The following is a 15,741-nucleotide window of genomic DNA, read 5'->3' as shown; positions in this document are numbered from 1 at the left end:
AGACAAATTGGTATAATAAATGGCATCAAAAAAAGACAATATGGATGGCTCTGTCATACCCTAAAAAAATATACGTGCGGTGTAGTTCCTTCAACCTTAGAATCCAGACGGGTTCTAACAAGAAGAAGAGGACGTCCAAAGATAAGATGGAGGCGAACAGTACTCACAAAAACATCCAAATCGTGTAACAAGCTTAGGTTCATGGTACTGAATAGAGACAACTGGAAACTTTTTGTAGAAAGACTAACTTCTTAGATGTGCAATTTCTAAATGTGTGTACTTTTCGAACATGTCTTAATAATAAATAAATAAAATAACATTTTTTTTGTGACATTTCGATATACTTATGTGTTTTATGAAATTTGAAATAAACAAGAAATATTTTGTTGGTCTCTTATAATAGTTTATTATGCATAATTTAGATAAAATTAGAATAGAATTGTTAAATTATACAAAAGTGCGTTGCTTTAAATGGTGATATATCATTTATATTTCAATTCGTTTCATTTAAATCAAAAATTTATATATTTAAATTTATTTCCTTTTTCATTATTCATTGTTCTCTTCACTTATTTTATAAAATGTAAATAGTATTGAACAAATCAGTTACATATACATACAAGAAATTATTGAAAAGAAATAAATTAATTAAATTTAACATACAATAATTAAAATAATGATAATAAATAATGATAATAAATAAATTATAAAATAAATATAAATTCATCTCAGATGAAATATCTGTGGTGGTTCTAGAAATGGTAAGGTAGATTCTAACAGCGACTTTAGAGAAAAACAGAAATAATTCTGTATATATGAGAGAAACACATTGAATTGTCGTTTTTTACACCATAACCTTTGAGAAAATTAATTTTGAAAAATTTGATTTGCAAAGTTTCAAATTAAATTGTCACTTTAGTAAAGTAGGACAACGATAATTTCTCAATTACGGTAAAAAACAATATTTAATTTTGTTAGTAAAATCTGATACGAATTTAGTTTCGAAAAATTTTTATAAAATATTTAAAAATTGATCATTTGATCATTATTCCAAGTTGTTAGGACATGTAATATTACTTTTCGATTAGGAAGGGAGATATGTTAATTATGTATGGCACAAAAAATTACAAATCGGTTTCACCATATAAAGCTGTACTAAACGACATATAGTCTAAAGCTCCAGGCACTCCATTTGGTCCTTTATATGGTGGCATTCTTTGTATGCAGTATTCGGCCTGGTCTGGTGGTAATTCGCGACGAAGCTCATCAGGTAAAATGTATGGCTGGAAAAACAATCATATAAGTATTATGCAAATATTATTATTAATATGTTCATTCACCTTATCTGCAGCCAAAATTCTAAAAGAGTCAATTACTTGTTCAGCTGTGTCAGTGTCTGTACTTTCACGTGTCATAAAATCGAGAAAAGCATCAAAATGAACATAGCCAGTTGAGTTTGGATCAACTACAGCTAAAATACGTTGGAAATCCATTTCACCTTGTCGGTCTTTACCAATTGAATAACCCAATGAAACAAGACATGATTTGAATTCTTCAGGCGACAGCCTTCCCGTACGGTTTTTATCAAAGTGATTAAAACTTGAACGGAATTCATTTAATTGTTCCTGACTTATGCCCTTTGAATCACGAGTCAGAATTTGATTTTCAACTTCATTAATATTACGATTAATTGAAGTTAATAATTGTTCCCAACCAACGCGCAATGTTTCCATCGTATAGTTAGTGTAACGATTTTCGAAAACCATCGATTCTTGAACAGCTTGATGTATCTTTTCTAATTCCTCGATGTTTGGTTTGTATGCATATACAGCTTGTTCGTATTCTTTAAGGCGATGTAGTTGATCTTCAAGAGAACCTTGCAAACCCATTCCAATGGCTGTTACAGCGTCCATTTGCCTTTCAATCCATGGACCAACAGTATTTGCTTTTTCAGCAAATTGTCTACGAAGCATTTCATTGTTTTGCTGTTTACGTAACTCATTTGCCAAAGTTTGGTCACGTTGTGGCACTAATTGGCGCACGTCGCTCCATTTGCGGGTCATGTCATTAGCGGTTAATGTAGTATAGGGATTCTCCAAGCCCCCAGGAATTTGATGTTGTTTAACAATGGATTCAACTTCACGAACCAGATTCACAATAAGATTAAATTCTTTATCAGCTTCGCCCAAAGTAGCTTTAAACTGATCATGAGCTTGAATCAATCCCTGTATTTCCTCCATTGTATGAACAATGAACATATCTACAAGATCTTCTCTTGTGCCATCTAACCAGTTATTGAATGGAGCAGCGCGTTTAGCAAACTCCAAATGAAGAATATCAATTTTTTCAAGAATGCGTTCTGCTTCATCGAGTGCAGTACGACGACGTTGTGTCAGTGCACCTAACCGATCCCACTGATCACAAATTCGTTGGCATCTTGTATTGACTGATACACAGTCATGATATTCGAGAGTACTGCAAGTAAATGCAAGTAAATTATAATTAATAAAAACCAATGAAAAATATAAACATTAAAAAATGTATGTAAGTTTGACATGTAACTTAAAACGTTACTAAGAGGTATGGTAATATATATTGATATTCTTTGCATACAGTGACAATAATATATTAGTATATATATGTACCCGCAGTTTATTTTTTATTAGAATAATATGAAGTGAAACTAAAAAAACCGTTCTTACATTACATTGGCGTCGGACCCACAAAAGTTTTACTAATTATATTTTATATTAATATTACACATTAGGGGTATTCAGGCAACTGATTAGTTGCTTAGCTGATTCAAAAACTTCATATAAAAAAAATTATGATTTTGATGTTAATCAGTTGCTTGAACGACCCAAAATGCGTAATCTGATTAGTTTGTTGTGTGTAAATGCTTGGCAGCACTCGCAGCAACAGCAAAAGTGAAACATACTTGTGTTTGCAAAATTGTTTACACACAATTCAAACAGCTGAGAGAGACAGCTAACAAATTTCTATACTAAAGTTCATTTTAAGTTATTATTACGACACTTGGTACTGGCAGCACTATTAATTAAATTTGTACTAATCTGAGAATCACCGAAATAATTGATTCCCTGCTTAGTTTCATTTTTGTGTGCAAATTTTTGTTGTAATCAACTACTAAGCAACTAATCAGTTGCCTGAATGCCCCTATTATGTTTATAATTAATTTTCTTACTTTAGTTCTTGAGCTATCGCAGCAATTTGTTCAACACGATCTTGGTGAGCAGCCAAGTCAGACTCAAAAGCTTCATGTTTCTTCTTCAATGCCTTTAGTTCATTTAACTTGCATTGACGGAAATCTTGAGATTGTAACATTTCCTCCTTGCCACGAGTCCAATCTTCATGCGCATCAGCCTAAATTCAATTTAATTTTTTACTGTCATAGGATTTAAATTCAATATTAATTACCTTGTGCTTAAACTTTTGAGCCAAATGCTCTAGACGTTCTAAACGCATTGTTTCTGCTAAAAGCCATTCTTCAAATGCTTTTTCAGCCAATTCCAAACCTTTCCAAGAATTAGAAATATCAGCTACAGTTTTGCCTTCAGTTGGCAGGTACGCCGGCCGATTCGAAAGTCGTAACTTAGTTTGTAAAGTATTAAAATTTGTTTCTAGTTTAGCTTTTTGTTCAACACGTGGTGGCTTATGCTTGCGACGATAGGTGCGGTACTCTTCGAGTTTTTTCTGCACACCGGCTAGTGAATTATCTGCCTGACGGGAGTTTAACCATGGCATAGTACGGCGTATCCACTCTAAAAGCTACAATGAATTATAATTATATTTTATATTATGAATACTTATATATACATATATGTATATATATAGATATATATATATATGTTATATATATGATTATTAAACGTATGTACTTACATCACTCGCCAGACGTTCATATTCTTCCATAAGACGCTCATTTTCTTGGTTTACCTTTAAAACTTTACAAATACGGTTCGCCGCAGTTTCAGCCTAGTATAATTCAACAAAATTGTTATTATCATGAAAATCTGAGGTATAAAGATAGGTTATTAAATTTAAAAATAGCATCCAATTAAAGTAACAAAATACAGAATAAAATTCTAATTAAGTTAATATTTTGGTTAGAGTTCTGAGCTATAGCCATTTCATTACAAGTATGAAACAAAATTAGAGCTAATTTGAAAAACATTCGCAATAAATATTTTGTTTTTCTAATGTTTTTCAAACGCTTCTTCCTTTGTTGCCAATAAGAAGCAAAGTCGAAATCAGTCAATAGAATATTTGCACATATAAGTTCTTTTACTAGTAAGTGCCATATTTCAATTCGTTTAATTAGCTGTTTCGGTATTTCGAATTAGTCAATTGAAATTAGACTTCATAATAATTTGTAATACGTAAAAGATTATATACAAAACCGACCTTTTGGGCACCACTGAAGCAATGATAATATGATGAAACGTAAGTCATAACTGCTCGTTCGTCTGGTAGAGCGGTGTTCTGCAGGTCTGTTGTATGCAAATCAAATAAACAAAAAGAGCAACAAAAATATTTGTTAGTTAACAAAAGCAAGCTAGACAATTATATGTTATTAACAAATTTGTAAAAGTAATTAATAAATTAGTTATTGCATATTTCAAGTAAACGGGATTCGATTAAAGCATTCCATCTTGCTGAGTTAATACTGCGATCAACGGCGCTCAATTGCATTTGGCAGCAGCAATCATTGTACAAGTTTAAAAAACATAAATAATTTAATATTATGTTGTTCTAATATTGTATTTACGTCGATGCAAAGCAATTGACCACTGCCCAGTATAATTAAACAGGCCAGTATAATTAACATAATAACACATGCAAATCATTTACACAACAAGAAAACATTCCCGGCTCGTTAAGGCCTAAATTCAATAGCTGTTAGGGTTTCTCATTTTAGAACAAAGCGAGTGTTTGGACCAGTGTTTTTTGTATTTAGAGTTTTGGGTGTATGAAAATAACTGATTGTGTGGCTTTTGGGCTATTTAGTATTGTTTTTTTCTTATGAATTCAGAAGACAATTTACTGGAGATTCAGTGCATACTGAACACTTAAAAAAATATCTTAAAAGCTTAGCTTAGAATAAGTTTTAATGGCTAGCTTCTGCCAAATTCAGCGATTTTGGTTTAAAACTACGACTTGATAACGATCTTGAAACAAATCATTTTTACAGTCTGTTTAGTTTTGTAGATTAAATTATATTTACTTTTAAACTTCAAATGCACCGAGAACTAAATAACCCAAAATTTAAAGAGCTACGTTGAATTTGTCTTTTGGAAAACTACATATTAAAAATATTATTATAAATAAGTATTTTAAATAGCTTTATATTATCTAGCAAAGGGATCATATTTGGTATGTCCGCTATATGCAGTTTATATGTAGGTTATATTTATCACAATTTTTTATATTGCAGGAAAGTGAAATTGGAAATTTGTTGATATAAACACTCGTACTCTTTTATGTTACAGGGATTTAAATACATATCGACTGCGCAATAATAATCAAGCAAAGTTTTAGCAAACACCCAGCTTTGATCCTGCGCTTTGCAAGGTTATGAAAGAGTTATAAAAGAATAGGTTTTTGATTTCAAAATAACGATTACATTCAAAATATAAATTTACAGTAATCAGTGTATTAAATATAATTAGATGAACAATAAAATAGTTAAAATTACAAATTAAAAGGAGATTATTATATGCAGCTATGATATGCACTTGGCATATGTTTGTTTCTAGTACGCTTAGACGACATTACTTATTCTATATTATAGATCAATAAACAAAGACATGATTTTTCCAAAAAACAAACTGCAATTTAAACGAAATGATAAAGTGTATTGATGTGAAGTTTAGTCACATTGTAATTCGGGACGTAGGTGTATTGTCTTGTGGGTTCGGGTACATGCGTCACATTTCCAACCTGTTGGGCTCCCTGGAAAGCGTGATAATAGCAGGAAACATACGTCATGATAGCTCGTTCATCCGGTTTTGGAGTGTTGATTAAATCTATTTGTACGTAGTTTATAAAAATGATATTTTATTATATATATATTCATATATTCTGTCAAAAAAAAAACACTGGAAATTTCTTTATTAAAATTTTTTTAAAAATCTTTTTCAAAAATCTTTTAAAAATGTTGGTAGCATTATACTTAATTAATGGGTCAAACAGAAGAATAATAAACTCATTTTTTTACAACTGTGCAGACCGACCACTGTAGTACAATTATCATGAATACAGTAGCCAGCGATTGTAGCTCAATCATGAACAGTTATACTGAAATGCATTTGGTGAACTATATTTTTAATGTTACCAACTATTGTAACAAGTGACTATAGCTTGATCGTGCTTTGCAGATTAGAGTTATTGCTTTCAATGCAAAATGAAAATTTTTCACAGCTAAAATTACAAACAAAACTCTCGTTTGAATTCAATTTTACGCATTTGAGTACTTTTAAAGATATTTAAAAGTATTTTTAAGTACTTACATTAGTACTTCTAGTAATTATAACTCCTTTCAGACATTTTAGTATAAAAGAGCGAGAACTATTCAAAGACTGCCACAATTTTCATTTAAGCCTAAGAGTGCAATGCAAACAAAAACTCTCGCCATCTGCATGGAAAGACAGCATCACAAATCTATTATTCAAAAAAATGCACAAAAATATCCAAACAATTACATAAGAATTAATTTGCTATATACTATGATTAAATTATTCACAAAAAATTTAGCAAAAGAAACCAAAGATAACGAAAATCGGTTAATTTCAAAGGATTTATACACAAAACTATTAATTACTAGAAACATTTAATAAACTGACATTTCTCTGTGAGAAGGGGCAAGCAGCAATCAGTCTTTTTAGACAAGTGGTTCCCAGACGCAAACTATGTCTTTCTTCGAACCAGCACGGTAAGTAGAACCTCCCTTCCGGTTGTACACTTCGATCGTATCAGGTATAAATTGACACCTACTGCAACAAAATTAACATCAGTCAGGTCGAATATACACGGGCAGTATTGAAACAGCGGTTGCAACTCATTAAAGTTCTTAATAAGCTTACTATATCATAAAGGAAAAAAATGGTATTCATATGCAGTAAGAACGTTTTTCTAGACCTAGTTGAGGTCCGAAAATAATATATCTGAAACAAGAGGTTCTAAATCAGAGCTCTGTTTCCCATGACGTCGGTCATCGTCGTCGTACACACCATTGAAGCTAAAAAATAATTTTATTGATATATGACTCCGTCCCATTAAGGTAGAAAAGTTCCTCTACCTAAATCCATCCAGATTTATTTATTTCTAATCAACCTTTCTTATCCTATAAAAGAACTGCCTAACAACTCCATTTCCAAAGGGAAAACGCGTCCAACGCTGAATAAATTAGTGTACAAAAAAATAATAAATACATAATTTTATATAAAAGTAATAATAATGTTGATTTCTTTTCCTCTTTTCACATGCAACAAAAGTGAAACGAATATAAATAATGAAACGTGAAATATTTTATTTTTCATATTTGTTATTTCCAATATTTTTATGATATTTTCTTATTACTACGTTTTTTACGCAGTTAAATATTTTTTGGCTGTTGTTTATTTCAATATATGTATTGAAACTAAGTTGAGCACTGACTACACGCATAAGCGAAGTAAGTATAAACGTAATTGATCTTTTTTTAATTTCATTTTATTGAAAAATGAAAATATCTACAAGCTACTTTGTAATGGACGACATTTTCAATGTCTAACTTATTTATTTCAGTAAATGATACAGAAAATTTTTTTTTAAAACATTTCACATGTTTGAAATTGTCGAAAAATTGCTATTTTAAATAATGGTGGCCCTACTAGTTTCATCTCGATTGACATTATGAAGTAAATGTTAAAGGAGCTAAAGAGTGAAAGTAGAAATAAAAGATGATTCGAAAACTCCAAAAAAAGCCTATTCAACCAAATAATAATGATATAAGTAATGAATGAAAATTGTTCATTTTAATTATCAAAGGGATTTAATTTCCTGGCAATTTTTTGACAGAATCTATAACTTATTTATATATATTAAAACTATAAGTAAGTAAAATATGCTTTTCACAGAAAATACTTTTGATGTGCAAAAATTTAAATAATTATTTAAGAGAATAATTACCGTCAGGATCCAACATCCTAGGAATATCTAAATATTTTTCAGCAACATCGAAGGCAGTGTTAAGATTCTCCAATGGATTGTCTTTAGAGAGTTTGGAATAATCAATCAAGTCTGGTCTGTGGCGATGAATTAAAGCACAGAAAGCTAAGCCATCCTGTTTATAAATGATAACGTTAAAATTTTTTGGATAAATATATGTATGTATATATATATATAATAATAAACAAATTAACCTTGAATGATAGATGGAAATTTTGAACGTTGACATTTTTATAAGGGGCAGTTTTGCGTTGGCACCATAGCAATAAGCCTTCCTTCGCAGTCATTTCTTCTACAGAGATATCCTGTATAGCAAAGCGTAAAATAATTGTCCAAATCATTCCAAGTGTCATCTTTAAATTGCCATCAACTATTTCTTCAGCACCAATCGACACCAAATGAACACCCTTTGAGGCAATAAAATCCAATGCTTTGTTGACATTTGCGATTTTATGAAAACGCATCTTGCCACGATCGGGTTTTGGTAAAGTTTCACCAGAAATAACTTCTAATAACAACATAAGTTTAAGACCATTGCGGAAATCTTCTTCAATATTGTCAATTCCAGTTCCAGCTTTTCGTAGATGACTGTTGCACCATGCGGTAAATGTCTGTAAAGCATTAAAAGTTTGAAATATTAATTCAATTCAATTCCCAACTTGTAAAATTTTTTTTAATTAATATATTTTAAATTATCGGCACAATATTTTCAACGAACTTTCTTGATCAGATTTTTCTGTTCAAGCTATCTTATCTTGTGCTGATTTCATTTAAAATACTTAGGATATATTTATTTAGTGATTCATAAAAATGATCCATAATAATAGTTTATTACTATATACTGTGCTCATGCGTTTAAAGTAATTTGGAGTTATGAATTTCATTAAATGGGTAAGGTCATATGTTGAGGTTTTTCCGAGTTAATGCAACTGAGGGATTTTTACAGAGTTCCTCCCTTCTCATTGACTAATTTATGTATTCCCCACAAGCTTCGCCGATTATTTGATGACTGATCTAAGATCTGCATACCTCCCTGTAGGGCAAGGGCAGCCTGTCAGTTTTCACGTATTTCTTCAAGGCTCTGTTCCATATGTATTTTTTGACTGGGTCAATTCTGAGGTTTGTCAGATGTACCTGACTTTGAGCAATTTGTAACTTCTGCATAGTAGAGTTGGCAACTTTGCTATACGCGACACACCCGTAGCGAAGTGCCGGTCTGATCATTTGAAAATAGATCTTGAAAGATTTGAAAATAAAAAATGGCCATAAGTACTTGTCTTGTCTTTTGTCTTGTATGTTTTTGTGCGAAGTGAAACGCTTAGCAAACGTGATTCTCAGGTATTTCATACTGTCCTCAAAATTTATCGCAATGTCACCAACTTTCGGTGGATGCTGCCTGTGTTTACGAGTTATAAACAGGGCCTTGGTTTTTTTCGTTGTTAATTTCTATTTTCCATTTCTGGAAGAATTCCAGGATGAGATTAATATGGCCCTGCAAAGTATTGGTTATATTTCTGGCATGTTTATTGGAATATAACATCCACGTCGCATCTACGTATAGTGCTAGCACCAAAGGCACTTAACATTGGGATTTCAGACGTAAAGATGTTGTACAACAAGGGGGAGAGCGGCGATCCTTGAAGAAAACCCTTTTTTATTCTTCGGCCAGAAGAGAAAGTACCGCACGAAGGAAGCTGTCGAGGATTTTGATCAGCCCAACTGGGACACCAAAACGAGACATTTTAACAATCAAGCCGTCATGCCAGACCTTGTCAAATGCCTTCGCAATGTCAAAAGTAATCATGCCCATTGATTCTCTTTTGCTCAGGGCTAACTGTATCACCTATGCCGTTCACACCAGTTGTAATTTTGTGGAGAGGTCTTTCCTAAAACCAAATTGCTCATCGGGGAGGATATTCAGCGATTGCACCGAAGTTCTAAGTCTGTCTAGAATCACTCTTTCAGCCAACTTATCCAGAACTGACAGCAAACTGATGGGGCGCCAGTTCTGTGACAACTTCGGATTCTTGTCGGGTTTAGGGAAGATTACAACTGGGGCCTGTTTCCAGATCTTTGGATATTCATCTAGTCTAAACATACAGTTAATTATGTTTGCGATGAGATGGAAAGCATCTTCCGGTAGATTACGTAAGCAGCTGTTAATTTTGTCATAACCTGATGCAGGTCTTATCTTCAGCCTTGAGGTTTCATTACTAGAACAAGGAGCGATGTTTTTATTAGTCTCTTGATCCAGGATATTATTATTATATTCTCGGTGATAAAATCTTCCTCTTCTGTGTCATAATCACTGTCTTCGTTAGGCTGGAATTGAAGCTCTAGGGAGCCCACAAAGGCCCAGGCTTTTTCTGTATCTGTGTATGCCATGCCGGTCGGCCCAAGAATAGGCGGCGCTGCTCATTTGCTTGTCAGCCTGAAGTATTTGATTTTGGCCTAGAAGGGTTTCTCACTGATTTCTAGTCCCATCATAATTTCGCCCCAGTTTTCATTTTTGAAAATGCCAATCTTTCTTCTGATTTCTGATCTTCAGTAATCTGGGCAAACTTGTGGACTCTTTTTTGGTGCCTGATCATGTGTTTGACATAATGGGGAATGTTAAAGTAGTAGCTGGGTTTTCTGTTTTTGATAGTGCCGCCTATTCTAATGTTCATGAAGCAGTTTTCTAGAATGAATAGTACTGGTTTTTGATCCGAGTCCAGGTCATCTAAGACTTCAGTAAGCACAGTATAGCTGAGGTTATTAGACATGCACAGGTCTCTAATGTGACCAGCACCTCTACCATAGTGCATAACGTTTTGGAGCATTAGGCACGTGTAATTGCAGCATGTGGTCAATGACGAGCTGGGCAATTGACATGCCTGCCCTCTTTGTGCCACTATCACCCGCTTCTATGGTGCGCATTCAAGTTGCCAGGAAAGGTAGGATTTAAGGATTTAGGTAGGTTTGTTTACCATCATCCATCTACCACCACTGCAGTTATTTCAAGCGATTGCGTGTTGTTAGATGTGGAGTGATATTTTTCTTGATGATCTGTAGATGTCATAGTTAGGAATTTTCAGATGTATTAATGGCTTCAGAAATGTTTCATATATTAACAAGATATATATATCCATGTCATGCAGATATCGGATGACTTCGTATTTCTTTTTGGCGGAGAGTAGTGAGGGTGTACATTCTAACATCACTGCGTCAACATAAGACCTCAATAGCTTTTCTGGTCTGGGGAATCTGAACTTAGGTTCCTTGAGTGAAATTGTTTAACCAACGAGGATTGAATAGGATTTTCATAAATTACTTATAAAACTCACTAAAGTCTAAAAAGTTTTGATATAATTAATCAAAATTCAGTGACCTCAAAAATAATATACGTTTATTTATTTATTATTGACTCAAGGAAATTCGTACAGCAAATTCAAATTCAAAAATTCAAAAAATTATAGAATTTACTTAAAATCTAAATTGACAATAACATATTTGTTGTGTGAGATTGGCATTTTAACATTGCATATTAACATTATTATACATATAAATTCCTTCATAATAAGTCTTCTTTAACGTAAACCACTTTTTATAAATTTGTACAGGTTATAAGTATTGCTACCATTTAACAAGACTTTAATTGTTCTTCGGACAGAAGTGCTCTTCGGGCAGAAAAAAAATACGTAAATTTTCTCTGAAAATTGGCCATACTGCAATAATATGACATATATTTTTATTTCATGACGATCACACAAAGAACAATCACGTTCTGATAATCAATTCTTAGGCGTTTAATTTCGTCTACATATAAAAAGTATTCTCGATTTGAGCTAACTGATTTTATAATAAACACTATGCGTAATGTGATATTGTAGCTATGGGTACATATCATGAGATCCCGACCTAGCATTCGCGACAAAAAATTCGTGTTCACTCCGTTTTTATAGTTATAATATTATTGTGTTATATTTTACGATTCATGCTCCGAATACTGAATATTGAAAGACTCAGTTCAAACACTAATTGTCCCAATCTTGGCCCAATATACACCTTTGCCAATCTAAAGTTCAGCTAGTATTTGAGGAAGACTTGTGGAGGGCAGATTAAAGTTTTTTCGTACATAGGTAAAATGTGTTTGCACTGTATCTACAAACTGCGTTGGCAAACCCGTTTCTAAGTGAAATATATAATTTGGGGTGCTAGTGGGTAGAAATAAAATCTTTTTCACAAAAAATCTAAAAAAGCTTTCCCCTTGAATATATTGTCTGTAACCCCAAACTTGGGGACCATAGAGTACGATTGAACGTGCTTCTGTATAGAAACTTTTTTATCTTATTTGCAAAACTTATTTTAAGATAAAACAATTACTTTACTCACGTGGAGTTGATTGCACTTTTACCTAATGACAGCTTAGAGGTCGAATGTTTACTTTAGGAGAAGTTATACGTAATTAATATCATAAGGTATTTATATTCATTACCGTTTTCTACCTGGAGTTCGCCGAACTTCCACGACAACGAATTGTTTAGTCTACGACCTTTTCTCAAACTTATAATCTTAGATCTATCTACATTCGATAACACCCCATTGTGAACAATACCAGATCATATATCATTATTTGTAATCATCTGGACTCGCGGACTCAGCAAGCAGAACCATATCATCAGCATACAGAACATCTTTTATGTGAGTTGAGTTGATAGGTGCTCCATACGTTAAAAAGTCATGTAGATAATTTAAGTAAAGGGAGAATAAAATGGAGCTGAGCAGGCATCCTTGTTTTACACCTCGAGTGATTTTAAACTAAAAAGACATAAGATCACCATTCCTTACGCGATTGCTGGTGTTTGAGTGTAATTTCATAAGTGTGGCCAAAAACTTGTGAGACAAACCTAAAGTAGCTAGCTAGTTTAAAAATAATGCATTCCTAGGTATAGTGCCAAATACATATGAGAAGTCGACAAAAAGACATATATTTTCTTATTGTTACTTAAATTATATTAAATTATATTATAAAGGTGAGATTGAAAATGTTATCAATAATTGAGTAGGATCTGCGAAAGTCTTGGTATTCGTTTAGGGATTTTATTGAGTTCAACCCAGCTCATTCATAGTATATCAGTAAAGTAGTATATCAGTAAATATTTTATAGATTGAGTCGAGCAGTGATAATCCACGATAGTTTGTAACTATATTAGGATCTCGTTTTTTAAACATTGGTTGAATTTACATTTACATTTAATTTAAATCAAAAATAGTTAAATAAAAAATTTGGAAATATAAAATGTGAAGTGGGAATTGTAAAGAAACCAGCACACTGATATGTTCGAACAATAGAAATACAATATCACTGGACAGCAAAAGTGATTGTAACAGTATATTCAAAGTTGTATGGTGCAGGTGTCGAAAATATCTTGGATGGTCTGAGTTCAATTTTGCTTTGTCACTTTATAAAACTAAAAATTGTTAAATAAAAGTTTAACAATACCAACGCAGAAAAAATTATACAACTGCAATAAAAATTAATATTTAAAAAATAAAAGAAAGATAATATTGAAGAAATTTTTATAGAGCTCATTAAAACTGTTCAAACCACCCCTAAAAAATCACACGGAAATGAATTGGCAAATTAACATTTCTTGGACATGTTAATTTGCTAAAGTGTTGGCTATTAACATATTATATAAAGTATTAAGCATATATTGAACGCTAAACACTATGCTAGATTAAAATCCTAAAGCGGGATCGCGAACGATACGTCGAATTTTGGAACATACCCGCCCCTTTGTATACGTTCCAAAATGCAATGTTGTGAATATGAAGTCTATAATAAGTAATCTTAGAAATAGTTTTATAAAAATGTCAGTTTGGAAATAAATTGTTTTATGTTATATATTTTGATTAGAGAAAATTGTGTATTTGCGTTTGATAAGTAATATTTTGAGTTATTTTTTCAGGCAAATAATAATAATAAACTAATAATAATTTTTTGTTCAATTAATAGCTGCTACGGACCCTGTTCATTGTATTTATTTTAAAAGCATTTTTAAAATAATTTTTTTTTGTATTTTTGCTCTTAGAGACTTGCAAATAAGTATTTCAATGTAAAAACTACTTACATATATTCATCACAAATTTATGTTAAATGTAAATGACTAAAAGTTAACTGTAAGAAGTAATTTCTATTCTAGAGGGCCACGAAAGTATACAAACGGGCATTCTCAGTAAGTTTGTGGTTTAGTAATTATATCTCAGATTTTTACATTTAAAAGCGAGCAATAGCTTTCTGCCGTAAGCGTGATTTTATAATAGATACGTGAAGTTCGTTGTGGATTTATTCATTTCTGATGCATCAAGTGATTCTGTAATTATCTATATTTTTGACATAGCTCTTTGTAGGATTTCACTATTTAATGCACCTGCATTACTACATAGCTTTTCGATTTTGACCTCAATTTTAAAATTGTGGATTTTAATTTTTATCCAAAGGAATTGTTTTTAATGCGCTAACATAGGATCCACCTGGATTTGTGGGTAATAAAATAAGCGCTTGCGGATCTGGTGTTCTGTAACCTGGTTGGTAATGGTAACCTGGCTATATTTTACTTAAAAAATAATGTGAATCACAATGAAAACATAACTTTGAGTTGAAATGTGGTACAATCGCCATATAAGGATATTATCACAGTTGTATTTAGTCTTTTATTGAACATCAGCACTATTATATGCTGACATTGTTGCCATTCTGGCATACGATAAGACCAATCTCCAAGAAAAATTATAGAGGCTCAAATCCAAAGGCCTGCGATCGAAGAAAATAAGTCTCAGCTTGTTCACGTTAGCGAAAATGCACAAACCCCTACAGTTAACAAGGAATTCATCACAGTGGTCAAATATTTTAAATAGTTGGACTTCCATAATAGTTAAGATAGTACAATAGAACTAGAAAATGAATACTGATTTCAATGTGGACTGCAAAAATAAAAAGCCACATCTGACATTAGTAAGGTTAAAAACAGCTGCTGGTTTGATATACCGACGTGAAATATATTGACACCTAATAAGTGTTTTATTTTGTGTTCAGTTCAAGAAACAGTCAAACATGTATTTTTATATTAATTTAATTATTAAAAACTAGGTACGTACTGATGCTATGTTGACATTATTGAATATATTTATAACCCTGAAATTAACGTGGGTCACACGTTGGTTTATGCAATCCGTTGCAGTGCGAATATCTGATGATACTCACTGCTAATTTATTTTAGTCAATTCTTGATTTTCTTTCAATCAAAAAGTATTTTAATATATTTTTGTATTTCCTTATCATATTTTTTATATTTGGCATCAATGAGATCTGTCTAAACATATAGTAAGCGTTATGATCATTTACGAACAATGTTACTTTTTTGTAAAATTTAAAGTTTTTCACTTTAAATTTTCCTTACTCTTTGCCTAATTAGGAATAATAAATAAATAAAATAAATAAAAGTCAAATTTCAAGTTTATTTATCA

General features: G+C 32.0%; 1 protein-coding gene across 5 annotated transcripts in view; it reads right to left on the bottom strand.

Moving 5' to 3' along the window:
* Positions 1-394: 394 nt before the first annotated feature.
* The window catches only part of LOC119676560 (alpha-actinin, sarcomeric), a 30,105-nt gene continuing 14,758 nt past the window's right edge, over positions 395-15,741 (bottom strand). For 3 of the 5 annotated variants that reach the window (XM_038087803.1, XM_038087817.1, XM_038087810.1), the window contains exons 3-10: positions 8,424-8,840; positions 8,191-8,344; positions 5,899-6,047; positions 3,904-3,996; positions 3,439-3,789; positions 3,206-3,384; positions 1,341-2,475; positions 395-1,283 (exon numbers count right to left, since the gene is read on the bottom strand). In XM_038087803.1, coding sequence (XP_037943731.1) covers positions 1,125-1,283; positions 1,341-2,475; positions 3,206-3,384; positions 3,439-3,789; positions 3,904-3,996; positions 5,899-6,047; positions 8,191-8,344; positions 8,424-8,840 — 2,637 coding nt within the window. In that variant the 3' untranslated portion in view covers positions 395-1,124. Of the gene's footprint in view, positions 1,284-1,340; positions 2,476-3,205; positions 3,385-3,438; positions 3,790-3,903; positions 3,997-4,425; positions 4,512-5,898; positions 6,048-8,190; positions 8,345-8,423; positions 8,841-15,741 lie in introns of all 5 variants that reach the window. The other 2 variants (XM_038087832.1, XM_038087825.1) reach the window with 2 other exon arrangements.

Source organism: Teleopsis dalmanni, chromosome 1 (assembly GCF_002237135.1).
Source record: "Teleopsis dalmanni isolate 2A chromosome 1, ASM223713v2, whole genome shotgun sequence".
NCBI lineage: Eukaryota > Metazoa > Arthropoda > Insecta > Diptera > Diopsidae > Teleopsis > Teleopsis dalmanni.
Note: the sequence above shows the minus strand (reverse complement) of the source record. Positions and strands in the feature narration are given on the sequence as shown.